The sequence below is a fragment of the Engraulis encrasicolus genome, chromosome 6 (assembly GCF_034702125.1).
Source record: "Engraulis encrasicolus isolate BLACKSEA-1 chromosome 6, IST_EnEncr_1.0, whole genome shotgun sequence".
Classification (NCBI taxonomy): Eukaryota; Metazoa; Chordata; class Actinopteri; order Clupeiformes; family Engraulidae; genus Engraulis; species Engraulis encrasicolus.
The window spans coordinates 37,572,575-37,592,444 of record NC_085862.1 but is presented as its reverse complement, the minus strand read 5'-3'; the positions used below and the strand labels follow the sequence as shown (position 1 = coordinate 37,592,444).

General features: G+C 41.9%; 1 protein-coding gene across 1 annotated transcript in view; it reads left to right on the top strand.

Annotated features, from left to right (window-relative positions):
• Positions 1 to 547: 547 nt before the first annotated feature.
• The window catches only part of atp10a (ATPase phospholipid transporting 10A), a 65,369-nt gene continuing 46,046 nt past the window's right edge, over positions 548 to 19,870 (top strand). The window contains exons 1-6 of the mRNA XM_063201513.1: positions 548 to 1,318; positions 14,241 to 14,445; positions 15,720 to 15,805; positions 18,334 to 18,440; positions 18,543 to 18,674; positions 19,322 to 19,452. Coding sequence (XP_063057583.1) covers positions 894 to 1,318; positions 14,241 to 14,445; positions 15,720 to 15,805; positions 18,334 to 18,440; positions 18,543 to 18,674; positions 19,322 to 19,452 — 1,086 coding nt within the window. The 5' untranslated portion in view covers positions 548 to 893. The remainder of the gene's footprint in view (positions 1,319 to 14,240; positions 14,446 to 15,719; positions 15,806 to 18,333; positions 18,441 to 18,542; positions 18,675 to 19,321; positions 19,453 to 19,870) is intronic.

Below are 19,870 nucleotides of genomic sequence, written 5' to 3'. Positions count from 1 at the left end.
GTCATATTTAATTAACAATTTGTGATAGGCAGCATGTAAATCAAGTGGTCTATGGTCCAAGATAAAGGTTTTTTATCTATTTTTTTTTTTTTTTTTTTTACTTAGTAGGCCTAATAGCCAATTAGCCTATTTAATTTTCCACAGTTTTGATGTGTAGGCCTAAACTTAACTGTTGTTATTTCAGACAAAAAGAAGACAACCACACCCTGTGGGTAGTAGTAAGTTCCAGCTATCAAAACGAAACAGTAATGCAGGTATCGCGTTTCAAGCTTTGGGCAGATAGAACACTTTGCCTTGATTGAAAAACAAATGGGGGGGGGGGGAAGTCCCAGAAACGTATCGCCGAGTAGTAACAGTGCGTAAGAACAAAGTGACTTTACGGAAGGACAGCACACTGACGATAACGCGTGGCACGTCCATCCTTGAAAATAGGTTTTAGCGGGAGGTGGAGCGTGTGGGGGTCATATTTCATCAGAAATTATGAGTAAGTAGCTTCCCATCATGAAGTAGCAACTGTGGTGATTTGATCCACATTTCGCAAGCTAGGCTCGCCACGGTGGAGAGCTTTGCGCAAGTTTGGTTCTTTAATTTGCAGATCAGATGGACATGCGCATAACGGGCTTGGGGTGGTCGCTTTCGAACACGTCCTCGTTTTCAAAGCATCCCCAGCTGCAGCAACAGGAAAAAAAGACGAGATGCACTAAAACTTTCTACAGCTTTAACGAGGGAAAGTAAGGGAATCGGAGAAATGTATGTAAAAGGAGAATTCCGTTTAAACCACTGTTTCTGATTTCCTCAAAACCGGACATAGACAAGCATGATTACATAGAATCTGTCTGTTCCAGACAACGGAAAAGAAACAAAAGTTTGGAGAGTTTGGGGTAGGCTGAAGTATGGCGCGAGAGGTTGGAGAAACCGGAGAAAAAGATCCCAAAATTAAGAAGCAGAAGAAGAAGAAAAGCAAGAAAGAAGGCAAAACCAGGATCGTACACGCCAATTTACTATATGATAATGCCAAAGGAGAAGAAAATCCAAACAGACACTATGCAAACAACAAGATTAAAACAACCAAATATACGCTGCTCTCGTTCTTGCCGAAGAACCTCTTCGAACAGTTCCACCGATTTGCCAACGTGTATTTTGTTTTCATAGCTTTATTGAATTTTGTGCCCGTGGTGAATGCTTTTCAACCAGAGTTAGCCCTCGCCCCGGTTGTCTTTATTTTGTCTGTTACCGCAATTAAGGATCTATGGGAGGATTACAGGAGACACCGCTCAGATAAAGAAATAAATCATATGGATTGTCTTGTCTACAGCAGGTACGTCTGGCATATATACATTTCTATATCCAAATAGGCTTTAAATGTCGACCATTGCGCAGTATCGGTTGCGTTAAATCAATGTCATTATGTTAATTTGTTTTGTGGTAGAGCTACTTGGTGATCTGGGGAAAGCATTTTAGCATGTTAGCATCTGTGAAACAGACATACCTTTCAGACTGCTATTCTGTGTAGCTTTTCGGCCTGATTGGTTAGCTCTAAACCTTCACCAACTTGTTACAGTAACAATGTTACCAACAAAGTTGCGCGCTATCAAAGCCAGTTACATTCTCGAGTCATCTTTGTAACGTTTCACTCATTCCCAAGAGACTGTTCTTTCTGTTACTCTTTTCTTTCTTTTTTCTTAAACAAAAAACAAATATGTGGTGTCAGTGTTTTGAAGATATTTCAGGAAGCCTCATGTAGTTTCGGATGTGTGAACTATGAGTCATTCTTCACAGACCAAGGAGATGCTTATACACTGTTTTGTTTTGGAGAAGATAATATTGTTCGAGTAGCCTACTCTACATTAAGTCCCCAGGTATTTACTTAGGTTAGACATTCTTTAAGTTTGCACTCAGCATTCAAAGTACATAACGTGATGTGAAAAGTATGATCCTGTACTGTCTGCTGAAGTTTGTGGCTCAAGGTTAGCTCCTGTTAGGCCTACTACCTTTTTGAGATTGGGGATATATGTCTTATAGCTGTTTGGATCAGTTGATTTAGTGCACTGTTTTGTTAAGATGTCTACAGAACTGCAGCACATTTTCTTCTTGGGGGGGGTGGTTTATTTTAAGCAAGTGCAAACATATGACACATAGTGAAGTTCTGAGGCCATTGCTTTTGAGATGATTAGTTAATGTACAGTTATGCTGGCCCATGTCCTTTTTAGGTGATTAGATCTTTTTGTCACAAATTTGATGTTCCAAGTCACATAAATGAGTTATGTATTTACAATCACAGCAAAAGCATGTCTGAAAATGACCACAGCTGGCTAGTGTGGCAATATACGCCTACAGTAGTCCACCACAGTAGGAAGTAGAATGATTTATCATAAAGCTCATTAACCCTCCTGTATAAATGTATGTCTTAGTCCAAGTAATCAGAAATGGGCTATCGGTAAAATCAAGGAATGGCAGAGCTTCTCAGTTCTGCCAAACCTTAGTAGGTGTCAAAGCCTAGAGGTAGGTCAAGTAAAAAGTTAGAGGATTGACAACCAAGATGGTATGAAGAGAAATATGATCAACTTCCGAAACAAACCGTGTGTGCACATTTAGGGGAGAAATCTATTTAAAGTGGACTGTGTCTGTTTTGAAGATGGTTTGTTTGTATGGCATGTTTTTTTGCCAACTTAAGTAAACTACTATTTTGGGCTCTTTTGAAAAGTTTGCTATTCTGACGTGGGCAGTAGGTACCACAGCACAGTGGCTGTATGGTGCCCATGAAAAGCAGCACTGTGAGTCCTGGTATGGGCCTCGGACTGCAGGAAATCAAAAGGTGCTGTGTTTCCCAGAATCCACATTCGGAAGTTGACCATACACAAATGCTGTTCTCAAGGTTGCACATAATTGGATGTATTGTGGAGTGCAGGTCAATGATGGTGGAAAACACTTTCAGAGACTTTTCATTTCTTCAAGGTTGATTGGAATGAAATTTCGGAGTGATTGTTATAAGTGACATATTGGAGCAACAGGCAGAGGTGGTGAGTAAATTGTTTATACTGCAAGTGAAATTGAAAGAAGAGATCACATTCTTTTTTTGGCTGCTGACACATTTTAGTTTTTCTTTCTTGAGGATTAAATCATGAAGCAATAGGGGAAACGTATCTTAAGACTTGAAACAAAAGTCCAGTCCAACGTTGCAATTTTTAACTGATCAATCTGTGTTATGAGCGAAAGACCTACAAACATATACAGTGAGTCCAATATGTATTTGATCCCTTGCTGATTTTGCCCGTTTGCCCACTAATAAAGACATGATCAGTCTATAAATTTATGATAATATGTATTCAAACATGGAGAGACAGAATAATAAAAAGAAATTCCAGAAAATAACTTAAAATAATATATTTTAATTTATTTGTATTTAATTTAGGGTAATAAGTATTTGACCCCTCTAGCTAAAGAAGATAAAGTGCTTTGTGGCAAAGCCCTAGTTTTCTAGCACTGAGGTTAGATGCTTCTTTTAGTTAATGACAATGTTTGTGCATATAGTAGAAACTATTTTTGCCCATTTCTCTTTGCACATTATCTCTAAAACATTAATAGTTTGTGGCTGTAGCTTGGCAAATGGGAGGTTCAGTTCTCTCCATAGAATTACTATAGGGTTAATATTTGGAGACTGTCTAGGCCACTTCACAACTTTCTAGGCCACTTCACAACTTTAATATGCTTCTTATTGAGCCACTCCTTCGTTGCTTTGACTGTATGTTGTGTATTATTGTCATGTTGGGAGATCCAACAATGGCCCACCCATCAGTGTAGTGGTGGAGGGAAGGACGTTTGCACTCAGGACTGCACATTACATGTCTCCCTCCATCCATTCATTGACGATGTGAAGTTGTCCTGTGCCTTGGCCAGACAAACACCCTCAAACCATAATGATACCACTCTCATGCATGATGGTGATGAGGGTGTTCTTGGGATCATAGACAGCAGTACTCTTTCTCAAAACACATTGAATTGTGATAAGGCCAAACAGCTTGATTTTGGTTTCATCTGACTACAGCACCTCCTTATCATATCCTAAACCAGTCTGATGTCCGTTGGCAAACCTCAAGTGGGACTGCGCAGGTTCCTTCTGAAGTAGAGGTACCATGTGTGCACTACAGGATTTTAAACCTCTGTGGCATTAAGTGCTACCAGTAGTTTTCTCAGTGATTTTGGTCCCAGTAGCTTTGATATCATTGCCTAGTTCATCCCGTATAGCTCTAGGGTGATTTATTTCTGTTCTCATGATTATCAAATCCCTACAAAAGGTCAAATCTTGTATAGAACCCCAGACAGGCTGATGGATAGTCATTTTGTATTCCTCACATTTTGGAAGAAATGCATCAACAGCTGGGTCATTAATACCCAGTCTCTTTCTTGTGGTTTTGCAGCCCATTTAATCTTTGTTTAGGTCTAAAATCGTGTCCCTGATATAATTTGACCACTCTTTGGTCTTTCCCATGCTGGTGAGGTTGGAGTGTGACTGATTCACTCATACTATGGACTGATTCTGCTGATTCAATGTGTCTTTTATGCATGTTAGTATGTACAGGTGTCTTTAATTCAGATGACAAGTTGATCGGAAGTGCCCATCTGGTCTGTGGGCCCGGAACTGTAATCAGTTGGCAGGGGATCAAATACTTATTTTGCTCGATGAAATGGAAATAAATTAATATATATATTCTCTTCAGTTAATTTCTGGATTTTCTTTTTGATATTCTGTCTCTCCATATTAGAATACATATTATCATAACATTTATTGACTGATCATGTCTTTGTTAGTAGGCAAACCAACAAAATCAGCAAGGGATCAAATACATATTGGACTCACTGTAGGTGGCACCTTATCCTCTGTTATGGACTTTTTTGATTGTGTAGGAGACATGGAAACCTTTCAGGCACATGCTCAGCTTTCGGATATAATGGGCCATGAAACTCAACAGCACCCCAATGAATATCACTTGTAGTACACATCATTATATATGTTTTGCTTGCTTGTATAGTATGACCCTCTTATGACAGCACTGACTTACTGTAATGTGAAGACAACATTCAATGATGGGGTGGGCTATTCATGAGTTAAGCTTAACCCCACCACTGACTGACCTGATTTTGCTAGCCACAACTATACTTTGAACCTTGTCTTGTTTGGAGGGGTTTTTTTTCTTTCATAAAACGAAGCCAAGTGACTATTGGAGTATACCATGCATTAGTTCAGGAAGCACAAGACCGGCATGTGCAGTAAGTAACATTCTCTGACAAACAGGATGCTACCCTGATAAAAAAACCAAGACTCCTCTTCCACGAGCAATCAGTCATTTTGTCGTCAGGACCTGAAGTGAGCACAGTACTTCATAGTACTGTTTTGAAGCCAATCAGAGCTTCTAACCTATTTTGAAAACCACAAGCAGTGTTTTGGTTAACCTTGCAGTGAACTTTTCTTCCACACCGCTGCTGTTGTGCAATTTGATGCACTGCCATTTATAAGTATCCCACTACTGATGGAATCTGTAATTGCAATTGGTCAAACTTCTCAGTCAACAAAACAGACTTTCAACAAAGCCTGTATTTAGTTCTTCAGGGGTACTTTGTCACATTATTCAGACAGTCATATTTGGTAGGGTATCTGTGTTGTATTGAATCGCAACTTCCATATGAACAGGATTTCTACCTTGAACTGAAAAAGTAAGGCATCACCTCAATGCAAAATGTAGCTGGAGTATACAAAGATACTGTTCAATCAGCAGTGTCTGTTCAATTGAAGTGTGTTTATGCTTCAGTGTCATGCAGATGCATTATTGAAAGGCGGATGGTTTTAAATTTGAACCAAGAGGTGAACAAAAGATGGAAGAGGGAGTATCTCGCCACAACTTCTGTGGTTTTCTGAGGAACTACACTCAAGTGTTAGGGGGCTGAGTGACTTTCCTGGCATTGTTTGTGTCCAGTTCAGAGTCTGGGTTGCACGTGTATGAAGGATCTCGCTGATCACAATGATATATTGACAGACTTCAGTCGGTGTTTGTGAATGTGGCCATTGTCATCAGAGAAGAGATTGTCAGCAGTCAGGAATCATAAGGAGTCAATCGACTGACAATTTTTTTCGTGTCCCGTCTTGTTTAATTCCCAAGTCTCGTAAACTCAACCAAAATGGCAAGCAGCTCATCAGATCAGAATATAATTCTTTCAGACTTGTATGTATTTATTGTATGTATTTTTTCTGTCTAGGATATCAAGTTCCCTTGGCATAACTTGGTTATCAGTGTACTCGAGCTGCACTTGTCCTCTTCATTGATTAGGAGGCTAGTCATTTTTGATTGCCATAGTGCTGACTTTGAAGATTTCTTTTCTGACTGTCACTGCTTTAGATGAACTGAAGTGTAGTACACTGTAGTAGGTCAGCAATGATTTGCATATTTACATGGCTATCTGTCTAGATGTTAAGATTTGCTCCTTCAAAATAAATGTGTGTTCAAGGGGCCGACATGGCTTATTGGGCTAGTGTGCCGGGGTCACAGGCTTGATTCTGACCTGAGGTTGTTTCCCAATCCTTCCCTGCCTATCTCTCCCGTTCTTTCCTGTCTTTCTCACTGGCCTGTCTGAATAATACAGGTGTAAAAGCCCAAAAATATATTTTAACTAGAAGCACTCAGAGAGTGCAAACCTCTGCCAAGGGCATGGGGGTCACTGATGCCATAACCTCTACACGCTGTGGAATCCTACGCCTAATATAACTTTAAGAAAAGTAATGACATTTAACATCCACCAAAATTGTTCCTTGTTCCTTTTACCCTTTCCAACAACTCCACAAAATTTCATCAAAATCCATGCAAAACATTTTGATTGATCTTGCTGACGGACAGACAAACTAGCGTGACCGAAAACACAACCTCCGTTGAGGAGGTAAAAAAGGCTATTCTGCAGAGCACAGATCAAGAGGCCCAGATGCGCACAAAAAATCAGAGTGTCTAAGAAATGTGTATCTGCCGTGCACAGCCATGTGTCCACACCTTTCCTGCCCTGTCCCCAAGAGAAGCTGCCAAACAGCAGGTGTTAATAGTGCTCCATTGTACTCCTAAACCTTTTAAAAACTTGGAAGACTTTCTCAAACAACTCAAAGAAACAATATCTTCACTTTTTATCAGGAACTGTTTACGGATGCAAATTGTTCCTCGGGGGTGTTTGATATCCACGGCTATTTTTCTTGGCAAGGGTTTAGAGCGGAGGGCTATCGCTCGGCTCCCCCCCAAGAGCCAGAATGCTGGGAATTCCTGTCCGCACTGTGTGTGTCTTGGGTGACTCCTCTGCATGGCTCACGTTCAACCTGGCTCCAGCCAGCGAGAAATTATTAAAGGCCCTGAGCCTAGCCAGTACTGCTGCCTGCAGTAAGACGTTTTAAAAAAACACAACACCTTTTTAAACTGAGCTGCTCCAGGTCAGCACATGGGTTCAGGGTTTATTTGTCCATTCATATGTACTGAATTGTCAATTGGATAACTTTGACGTGTGTGTGTGTGTGTGTGTGTGTGTGTGTGTGTGTGTGTGTGTGTGTGTGTGTGTGTGTGTGTGTGTGTGTGTGTGCGTGTGCGTGTGCGTGTGCGTGTGCGTGTGCGTGTGCGTGTGCGTGTGCGTGTGCGTGTGTGTGTGTGTGTGCGCGTGTGTGTGCGTGTGCGTGTGCGTGTGCGTGTGCGTGTGCGTGTGCGTGTGCGTGTGTGTGTGTGTGTGTGTGTGTGCGTGAGAGAGAGAGACTTATTGCTAACTAGCTTAATAATTACAGTATGATTTTAGCCGGCTGTGACAGGAGTGGGCTGCAGCCGCGAGCTGCTGCTGTGCGTGTGTGTGAAGCTCATTCCATTTCTCTGAGCCAGAAGGTGTGAAACATGTCATCTAAACCCTTCCGATGAATTACACAACCAAAGTTTTACTGGCTCAGTCTTGATGTGGTGCTGGCCCTACCTGGGTCAGATGGGTTAAATATAGTTGTTGCCCTTGCCATCTTTCATTGTGCAGTCAGATAGTTTGTGCATGGTTATTAAATTGTGTGAAAGGAAGGCGGTGGAAGTTATAGCCGTAATGGTTAGGGGGTCAGAGGGTTGTAGGTTCAAATCCCACCCTTACCTCTCCCTACACCTCCATCCATGGCTGAAGTGCCCTTGAGCAACGCACCTGTAAATAACTCCAAAGTTGCTTTGGATAAAAGTGTCAGTTAAGTGCATTGTAATGTAATGGAAGTAATTTAGAATTTAGTGTTTTAGTGATTTAGTGAATTTAGTAATTTAGAATAAGTGTGAAATGTTTTGCTGTTTTTTGATGTTGTTGTTGTTGTCAGTGCCAGTGTCGGGGGCTGCCAGTGTGTTGTCATCTTGTGATTACCAACTACTGGTGAAAATGTCTTTTCATGTGTGTATTTTGGTCCTGTCATCTGAGCAAGAGAAATAATATTATGTCGTGACCCTGACCCAGTCTACAAAACACTACACCACATCGATCTGCAGGTATAGAGCATCACTGGGCCAAAGTTAAAAGCCTAAACAAAAGGAATAAATGCATATTAACCATCCTCACTGGCCCCATGTAAAGACGCGTGTGCGTGTGCGTGCGCGTGCACGTGCTTTCGGTCACTTACCTGCATCTCAATATTGCCTTGTTGTCGCTCCGTAGCCTGTCCAGCGCAAGCGTCCTCTCAGCATTCATGTTCAGGGGGGTTGGGTGGTGAAAACCAAACTACAAGGAACTAAATCCATACATGCCATGCTATGACACACCAGTGCCGACATCAGGGCCCAAACTGTGTGTTCTCTGGCCTGCTGCCCCTGCTAGGCCCTAGCCGTGTGTGTTGGAAGGACAAGTGCCCCAATCAGCCACAGGTAGTGAGTGAAGTGATCACTGATCACAGTTCTGGCCCTGTCATGTGACCCTTACCTGTATCATAACGGCGTGCTTAAGGTTAAATCACTTAAAGTGGATCATCTAAGCAGGCCTATGCAGGAAGCTTATTTTGGTTTATAAAGAGTGAGAATCAAGGTTTTTAAGATTTAAATTGTGGACAGTCTCTGCTGAAGTAAGGGGATGCAAATAATTGTTCTCGAATTATTATAGTAATTCCAGAGGTATACTGACTCCTGTTGGAAGTGTACGATTTTTTTAGGGATTTGCATCATCCGGGCATCATTTACCAGAGTCTGGTCTTTTTTCATGTCTATGAGTCATGGAATGTTATTTATGCCAAATGTGGCAGTGTTCCGAGAATATTCTGGTTGCCAAACGCTGTTCTACATGTAACCAGAAAATTCTGGAACTTGTTTTAAATAGAATACTGACAACATTCAGATTGAAACTGGAATACTACTCGCTCAATGATGCGTGCATGTAACTGCGCTCTGAAATTTGTGACGTGAAATTTGAAAATCGCCCAATCTTTCAATCTGAACCTAGACTTGGGGAAGAAAAAAATGTCTCCACCTGACTCAGCGTGACCTGAAGTTCACCAGTGTGAGATTGCATGTGGAGAATAAGGGCATAATGGAGCCTAATGTAGTGTGGGCCATGTTTACCTCTGGGGAGAGTGCAGCTTTGGACATGCTTAAATGATGGGTTAGAGCAGTGCTCGTGAAGACTGTACTACCATTAAGAATGTCACATGGGAAAGAAGAACTTACAGGAGAACAAAACAAAGGCATCTAGTGCTTTAGAAAGTTTGAGCTACTGCTCATAGAGGGATAGAGAGAATGTTATGGTGAGGATATTATTGGTTGGCACCAACCACCGCACCCACCATTGTTGATATTTTGGATATTTTGTGATGACACACAACTTTTCAATGGGTCGATGGATTTGCACCAAATCTTGTACTGTGATTTAAGCCTAACTGCAGTACATCACAGAAGTGAGTACACCCCTCCTGTTTCTGCAGATTTGTAAGCATTGTATATCTTTTCATGGGACAAGATTAAACTTGTATATCCATTTAAATGTATTGTTCACTCAAAATATTTCAAAATAAAGTCATTAATGTCACAACAAAAGTGAGTACACTGCAATGTTAAAATTCCGTAGGGGGATCATCATCTGCTTCCGTAGTCACAGTATATGTTGACATGAATGTTTCATTACATTGCATTACATTACATTGCATTTGGCAGACGCTTTATAACCAAAGCGACTTTCAAAAGAGGACATAATCAAGCCAACATCACAAGCAAATACAAAGTGCACAGGAAATATACAGAACAACAAGTGCAGTTGCAAAGAGGGGTTAGTTTTTTTTATTTTTTTATTTTTTTTAATAAAGAGTAAATACCGAGTACACACACACACACACACACAAACTAAACTAAACATCATGTCAAGAGTCTGCCCTGTGGCTAGGCCAGCTCAAGCATTAGTCTAGTAGATACTCTCAAATTCAGCTTCCCAATTTTGACGCATTCTTGCAGCCCCAAACCATGTCAGTCCCACTACCATGCTTGACTGTAAGGAAGGGACCGTTTGGTGGTGGTAACCAAGTGAGTAGTACAAAGAAAAATGTCCCAAGCTTACAGTCAAACATGAATGCTGGGAAGTTGAATTTCATCAAAAGAGACATTCATGTCAAATGTACTACTGAAGCAGATCATGATCCTCTCTATGGAATTTTAATATCGGGAATTTTAACGTCCTCACTTTTGTTGAGACATTAATGGCTGTATTTTGAAATATTTTGTTTGAATGACAAATCGAAACAGTTATAGAAGCTGTATACTGGCTACTTGTCATTGTGTCAAATTGAAATATTATAAGCACTGTGTTCCATGAAAATATTACAAATATGCAGAAATGTGGGGGCTGTACTCACTTCTGTCATACACTGAAACTTTACGTTTCCCTGTCCACTTAAATAGGCTATTGCATTGGTTTTGCTTTTTGCTATTTACGATACATTGTGAGACGTGCTAATAGCTGAACTTAACTGAACTTAAAGTGAAATATACAGTGTCTGTCCTAAGTCATAATGTAACAATTTTACATCTTGGCGATAATTCCAATGTTGTGACATTTTCACCTGCTTCTAAAACTCAAATACTTTGGGGTGTTTTCTCTCAATGTTGTGTGAAACACCAAAGTAAAAGGGCATTGCTTAACTAAACAATTAGGTTGTGTCTGAATTACGCTCCATCTCATCTTTTAATGTTCGATTCCACAAACCTACATAGGTGACACTGATGTGGAACCACGATCATGTGAGGTCAACACACAGTGGGGATACATTTGTTGGTTACACTCTTACTTCTGCTAGAATTGGAGCAATTTGTTTGCTGGTTTATTATTTTAAAGAGAGAAGAAAACCCACCTGGGAAACTCCAACTCCCATTGTCATTGGTGACACAGCACTCCACAGCACACAAGTGTTCACTGCACACAACGAAATTGCATTTTATGCCTCGCCCGCGCAAGGGGCAGCCCCCACTGGCGCCCCAAGGGAGCAGTGCGGCGGGCGGGGCGGGACGATACCATGCTCAGGGTACCTCAGTCATGGAGGACGATGGAGGATGACGGGGGAGAGCACAGGTTAATTATTCCCCCCACCAAGCTGGCAGGTCAGGAGTCAAACCGGCAACCTTTGGGGCTACAAGTCTGACGCCCTAACCGCTTACCCATGACTGCCCTATTTTGTTTGTTTGGTATGTCTGATCTTGAATGAGTGATCAATGGGAGTGGTTTGGTGGATCAGAATCCCTGGTGGGGATGATGCTTTTGCAACATTGCACCCTGCCAAGATGTTTCCCCTTTTGCGTCTCTTCTCTCCTCTCCTCTTCTCTCCTGAGAGTGTGTTTTTTATTTTTGGTTCACTGTTACACCAGCTATACTCTGCAGCCTGTGGTGCTGCTTCAAAGCAGCACTTGCTAAGAATGATCCCTGTGTGTTGTGTCGTGTCTGGCCTCTTAAGACGGGCCATGTTTGTGTTTGGTTGGAAGTCATAGTTTCCCCTGTGGCAACCGCGGGAGTGCTCATGGTTTTGGGAAAGGGCGGGAAGGCGAACACAGGGCAGGCTTGTTCCACACCCAGTTGCCCAGCCTCTGGGTAGGCGTCTGCCAAACTCTGCCCTTAATGTTTTCCTCCTCTCTCCTCCTTCTCTTTTGGCCATCTTCTTTTCCTCCTCTTTATCCCTCCACTTGGAGCGAGCATCACATTGCTCATCACCTTTAGGCCAAGCTACCAGCTGTAAGCCCCAAGGCCTGTAATGGCACAACCAGCCAATCAAATAGTTGGATTGTGTAAAGCTTGTTTTAATACACGTGCCTGTCTAATGCTGCATTCCAATGGGGTTATTTCATGCTGTCATTGATCTACAGTTAAATGTGTGTAGTTTTGTAGACAGGTGTGTTTGTTTAACGATTCATCTGAGCAAGGCAATCTGAAATAATTTTGTTTACATCTTCAGAGCCAATTCAAACGGATGACAAATGCTCATACTGGTTGCTCTCAAAGACGGTGCAACAACTTAATCACACATGATGTGCTTTCAATGACATAATTACGTCTGAATAGGTCCATTTCTGATCTGCTGGTCTAAACATATTGGCTTTCTACTGTGGGTTTATTTAATGACCACCATGCCTCTTAGACACATCCTATGTCTTGTAAATAGCTCCACTGACATCAACAGGTTGTTTACAAAGCAATATCAATGTAGTTGTAATGAGCAGGGCTTTTTCTGAACGGGGAAATAGGGGCGCTCCACCCTCATACCTCCGTTGGTGCACCCTCATACTTTTATTTTTACATATACTGTATATATTTGAGCGCCCCTGGTAAATTTCTCATTCACGGGGGGGGGACACCCCCTTCACCCCCGGTACCTGCCATGATGCTCCCTCATGCCAAAAAATCCTAGAAAAAGCCCTGATGAGTAAGCCTATTTGAAATATAGAAGATTGTTATTTGTTATTGTGTACTCAATAATCTTATCATTTACTGAGCTGCTTTTTCACACAGGCTTTGAAACCGGAGTAGTCAAGAAATAGAGCAGCCTGCAAAGAATGACTCTAGTCTAGCATACCAAATTGCCTCTCAGAAAAAACCTCCTCCTCCTCCTCCTGAGCTCCTGAATGTCTTGTACAGTTTCAAGTTAGTGTAGGATCTTGGGGTAGAATTCGGTTTATAGTTGCATTAGTTTAAAGTGGCCATGCTAACATGGTTTGATGTTTAGATTGCCTCCTGACCAGTTGGCCTCCTGTCCTGCTCACATGCCCCTTGGGCCCCTCAGGGGGATCACATGGCCTACAGCAGGGGTGAGGAACCCTTTTTTAGTCGAAGGGCCACTGCAAATGTTATAATGTCCTCCACGGGCTGTACTATGAAGATAAACCAGGATTTTCCCCCTGGATTTTTGGCCTATATTGAAGGTGGCCACCTTTTACAACAGACCCCACCTTCACTAGGTCCCCAAAAATATACATGTATTGTATTGCCAATGTAATTTCTCAGATTGCTTTACAAAGCATGTCATATTTCATGTGAAACTGCATAACATTAACATTTTGTCTGGGGCCAGAAAAGAAGGAAGCAAATCAGAACAAATCAGAAAGTTGTAGTTGGACAATATGGAACTTATTCTATAATTAGGTTAGACATTAGTCTTTATTAGACGTAAAGGAGAAATCTGTTCAACATGGGGTTGTGTTGTTTTCGTTTCCCTTGACTTTAGTCTATGACACAGCATTTTGCAGTTCAGCGGCCCTTTACGAGATCCTAGTCATTTTAATGGGGGCATTTTTTTTGTATTTGTTTTTTAATATATTATACTCCAAATATCATTCAAAATGTATGCAATATCAGCAGACATCTCATATACAATACATAAGATGTAGGATCAGAATGATCTGCAAAGCATGTTGAGATTTTTTTTTAAATGTAAACAATTACAGCAAACCATTCCCCCCTTAGAATGACCAGGATATCAGAATTCTCCTTTATTATTGATGCAAGAACGGTGCAGAATCACTTTTAAGGCTCGCGTATGACTAAAATCGGTTAAAATCGACAACATCCCAGTGTTTGATTTCCCAAGGAACGAACCACCCTTTTATTCGCCATAGTGTTCTCAGTCTCATTAACAGAGCTGGTGTTTGCACAAGCATTGGCGCTTAGTAAGTCAAGAGAAACTCCAACTTGTAAATATATTGACTACATGTTCTTTCCTTTCTTTTCTTTCCTCTCCTCTCCTCTCCTCGCAGGGCTGAGCGCCGCTACCTGGAGAAGTACTGGAAGGAGGTTCGCGTGGGAGACTTCATCCGGCTGCGCTGCAACGAGATCGTGCCAGCCGACGTGCTGCTGTTCAGCTCCAGCGACCCCGACCGCCTGTGCCACATCGAGACGGCCACGCTGGACGGGGAGACCAACCTCAAGCAGCGGCAGGTCATCCGCAGCTTCATCGACCTGGTGAGAGGAGAGCCCCCTGTCTCACAATTTCCTCTTGTTTTGTCCTGTAGTGTTTTTATACTTTATATGTCACCACATTGGCTGGTTTGTTTGTTTTGTTTTTTTTGGAGGATTTGCATGTGATGCAAAAAAATCTTTTCAGAGAAGACTTTTCAAAGAATTGGATTTGATTTCTTTAAACTCTGAAGATTTGTTAGCAGTCTAAGCAAAAAGAAAATATACATGAAATTCCTTAGAATTTATTAAAACGGGTACATAAAAGAATGAGCTCTTTAAATTATGAGTATGTGTGTGTGCCAGTGTGCAAAATTACTTTTAATGTACTTCACTCATCTTTACACATGGCTGTTCTCAGGGGCACACTGTATGTCTTTGATGCTTTTCGGAGACAGTTGACAATTGTGTGTAAGCAAGTAGCAGCGTGTTGAGGAGAAGGTTATGGCTATTAAGTCCACCCCATGAATGTTGGGTAAAAAATACCTAGAGTACTGTTTTTTACTTTGTGCCCAATTTGAATTTTCAGAGGGATTGTGCTTGATGGATGGCTTCAGTGAGGGCTACAGTTGTTCAGGACTTGTGGGTGTGGGTGGGGTGTGGGCGTGGGGCTAGGGGGGGGTGTTTGCCTGTGTAATAGTATAATCAGCTGGTGTCTTCTTGTATGGTTAGTGAGAGGTCAAATTCCAGACTAGTCACCAAACTGTGACTTCCACTCTGGAGTCCCAGGTCTCCTGTTGCCCTCTCTTCCCAATCCCCAGAGCTGTCAGCCTACATTCCATGCAATAATTGTTGTTGACTTAAATGCACGTAAAAATGTTGTAATTCAAAAAGAAAAATGATGCAACACAAGTTGGCATTCTATACCCATTTGATTACAGAGCGTAAATAATTCAGCCACCGTGTTTTAATTGAAATGTTGTGAGTTTGTCATTTTTATGTAATATTGCTACCACCATGTGTATTTCAAGTATTTCTGTTGACTTTGACATTTGTCTGCACACAAATGGTGGTCCAAGTTAACCAACCTCTATAACTATTCACCATTTTTTGAACTGCGTTGCCTAATCACAATTCTGAATTTTAGCTCAATGTGATATGATGATTATTAATCTAGCAGTAGCTATGGGCATTGTCACATCTTGGACCTGACAGTTTTGAAGAGGAGAACAAATCGTAATATTGTACCTTTTTATAGCATGATAAGGTTTGTGTGTGAATGGGGATGGAATGTGTACATCAAGACTCATAAACTGACAGACTCATGTACTCTCTTGCAGGATTGCGAGTTCGATCCATCCAAGTACAACAGTGTCATTGAATGCGAGAAGCCCAACAACGACCTGAACCGCTTTCGAGGTTACATGTAAGTGCAAGCGCTACTATACACCCCTGAACCACACTGTGTCTTTGCCCTTTTCCCATCCCCCCACTCCTCGAGGTCACTTTGCCAGGAAAAGATTCAATGTTCAACCTCCCTGTGCACTCGAATGCAAGAGCTCCCCTGGAAATGTACTTTTCGCAGCGTGTAAATAATGTTTTTCAACCCCCTGTCATAAATCATCCGCGCTAATATGGTCCGATTGCCTGTTCTCGGCTGAGCCAGAAGCGGTTAAAACCTCATTACGGAGCGAAGCCCAAGGTACTGGATGAATGGATATTTGTGACCCGCAAACCAGAGATTAATAAAGTTCTTCTGCAGCTGCACTTTTTTCCGTTTGGGCTTGCACTAGCGTTTATCCAAGACGACTTTTCAACCCTATTAGGATGTCTAATTACCCTGCCAAGTGTGATACCAGAGCAATAGCAGAAAAAAGGTGACCCGTTATCATTTTCAATCACTTTTTCAAGTGCTCTGTTTCCCATGAAATCTGCAGTGTGCTGCGATTTTCCTTGATGACGGTTTTTGATGAATTTACTGTTTGTTTTTCCAGATGGGAACAACTTGACTCTGTGCGTAAATACACGATATCAATAGATAAAGTGCAGTAAAAACATTAAGTGTGCATTTAAATAGACCAAGATATGAGCAAATGCCTCAGATTGTTTAACTTTGACGTATCTTAACTGCGCCTGTTTCATTTTGAGTATCTGGCATTTTGGTTAGGTCAGTGAGGCATTATCTAAATGGGGGGTGCCCTGGAGTTTAATGTCTGGACTGCTTAATAAACACCGTCCGTCTTTTTCCATCTTGTGTGTCCGGAGTGGACTGGCCTTGTCTAAATACAGATTGGCTGTGGATCCGGTGCTGAAGGAGCGGGTCACAGCTCCTGTTCTCCTTATTGATAGAAAGAAGGAGTGCTCTTTCTCTCGCTCTCTCTCTCTCTCTGTCTCTCTGTCTCTCTCTCTCTCTCTCTCTCTCTCTGTCTCTCTCTCTCTCTCTGTCTCTCTCTGTCTCTGTCTCTCTCTGTCTCTGTCTCTCTCTCTCTGTCTCTGTCTCTCTCTCTCTGTCTCTCTCTCTCTCTCTCTCTCTCTCTCTCTCTCTCTCTCTCTGTCTCTGTCTCTGTCTCTGTCTCTGTCTCTCTCTCTCTCTCTCTCTCTCTCTGTGTGTCTAAGTGGGTGGGCTGGGGCCCTGCGCTTACGGCACAGAGGAGTGAAGTTGCCTTAGCTGGGTTTGGCTTCTTCACATCATTATTGTCCATTTGTAGTCATTTCAGCTGAATAGATATCCATCAGTGTGCGTATGCATGCACAAGCATGCGCAGACACACACTACCTGCGAGTGGTGAGAGGATGCTGCTCACCTCATGTCAGTTGCTCTTGGGGGTGGCAGAAAAAGGAAGTGACAGATTAAAGGATTATAACAAAAAGTGTGAAATGTGGTTAGAGGGTGGGTCCACCAACGTACCCGTTCACTTGCATTTATTTGGAAAAGAGAAGTGTACCGTATGTATATATATATGTACTGCATGAACCAGGTCGTAACCCTGAATCACTATCAATGTTGTGAAATATTACCACCAGCTTTCACAGTTACGCATATTTTGGGCATGGCCAACTAATAAGGAATTCCTGTTGTGAAATGTTCATCATTCAACAAAAAAACTGTCAAAACCAGAATCAAATTCTGAGGTGCTTGATTGTACATTTCCTACGTAGACAAGCCTTTAACTGCATTAAGCCAGTCTTTCAATGTCTAAACTGATTTGTGAATTATAGCCATAAATAAGACCAAGGACATTTGTAATCCTGAGCCTTACCCAGATTAAACATTCAAGACAAAGCATCATAGCAGTAATCCACAATGTAGTCAACGGATTAGGGTTAAGGGGTGTTGTCAGAAGTATTTTTTTTCTCACACCATAAGATCTTAGCTTTTAATTCTTCATTCAACTTGACTCCATTGACAGCCTTTGTTGTTGTCCCTTGAGCTTGTCCAGAGGTTGGCCTTTTTGAAAAGCGCCCATTGCATTATCAGTCCTTCCAAGCCCCTACCCGTTTTGCCAAAAAGTAGTAAATTTAGTGTGAATGAGAGTGTATTAGGAGCGTTTAAAGATTTCCCGCAGAATGTCCATTCCAGTCTAGGTGGTTGGGATTCAGCCGTTATCAGACACATGTCACTATATTAAAGGCTATGTTGGGAAATTTCATAAAATGAAAACCCCTGAAAGTGTATATTTTTTGAAGTAACTTTGGAAATAACATTCTACATTCTATCGTCTTTATCTTTTCATGGAACGTAGATATGGTGGTATGTGTTAATTGTCAAGGTGGCCGCCGTAGCAATAAAGTACTGGGGGAAACCCTGGGTTAAACAAAATGCTGTGTAAATGTCTTACAATACATCCTATTCGCATGACCCTTCACTAAAATGTCATTGCCTTCATGAATTGTGAAGGGATTGGCACCTCAGAAACGAAAAAAAGTGTTAATGAGTTTTCTTTTCCTTAACAGAATCCACCGCAATAACCGTAGAGATGGGCTTTACAAAGAGAACCTGCTACTCAGGGGGTGCACCGTTCGTAACACAGAGGAAGCTGTCGGCATCGTCATCTACGCAGGTACGTCACACGTCTGTTGTCACCTCTGTCGCCTGTTGTCACTGTTTTTGTGTTTGACCCTTGACCTTTTGAAATGCTGTTTTTGGGGGTTGGGGTCATCAGGTCATGAGACGAAAGCCATGCTGAACAACAATGGTCCTCGCTACAAGCGGAGCAAGCTGGAGAGGCAGATGAATGTAGACGTGTTCTGGTGTGTCATCATCCTGCTCGTCATGTGCCTGTTCGCCGCCATAGGTATGTTTTAAACCCTCCACCATAGGTATGATCTAAGCACCATCAACATCATAAGTGTAGAAATGACCCGGGCAGGGACCTCTCCATCATAGTTACCTCTCCATTTGTGTTAGGCACTGTCAGTATCAGATGATTGGAGAGACTAAATGGGCAGACATATAAATAAATGAATTATACTTTTCAGCTTTGTGCTTTTATTGTGACAGGACTGTGTGAGAGGAGACAGGAAATAAGTGGGAGAGAGAGATGGGGGTTGGGTTGGGACATGACCCAGGCCGGACTCGAACCTGGGTCTCCTCATGGGCATGCAAGCCCATTCGTGGATGGATGCCTTAGCACGAAGTACCACAGCACCCTCTGACTTGTCTTTTCAGAGGAACTTCAGAGTAAAAAAATGCTCCTGCTCTCTTTCCGTCTCTCTTCTTTCTTTCTTTCTTTCTTTCTTTCTTTCTTTCTTTCTTTCTTTCTTTCTTTCTTTCTTTCTTTCTTTCGCTCTTTTGCTCTTTCTTTCGCTCTTTCTTTCTTTTGCTTTCTTTCGCTCTATCTTTCTTTCGCTTTCTTTCGCTCTTTCTTTCCTTCTTTCGCTCTCTCGCTCTCTCTCCCTTTCACTCACTCACTCTCACACACACCTTGCCTCCTTGTTTCAGGTCACGGGCTTTGGATGTTTCAATATGGAGATAAGCGTCCCGTATTCGACGTGCCCAGCCCCGACGGGATGGACTTATCGCCTGTGCTGTCGGCCATTTATCTCTTCCTCACCATGATTATCGTCTTCCAGGTAAAGTCACACCGTACCGGGTTCACCTAGCAAGTCCCATAAATATCCACAACAAGGACAGAGTTATACTGTAGTAGGACCTAGGACATGCGCACAGTATGGATCAGCCAAACACTACGGTGCCTCAATCCTTAAATGACCTCTGCCTAGCCTTCACACTTTATTAACCTCAATCAACTTCAGAGTCAACCACAAACGCTTCACCTTGCTTTATGCATCTTTATTTTGGGCACTGGTCTTTTCCCCTATATGTGTTGTGGTTGGTATTATTTATGCAGTGCATTGGTCTTGTCAATTAGTGCATGATGATTTGTGTCTTTGTATGTTATTTATTATCTGGTGTACTGTTGTCTGTGGTGTTTTTTTAATGCCTTGGTTACAGCTTAAATTCCTTTATGTGGGAGACATAAATTCGACT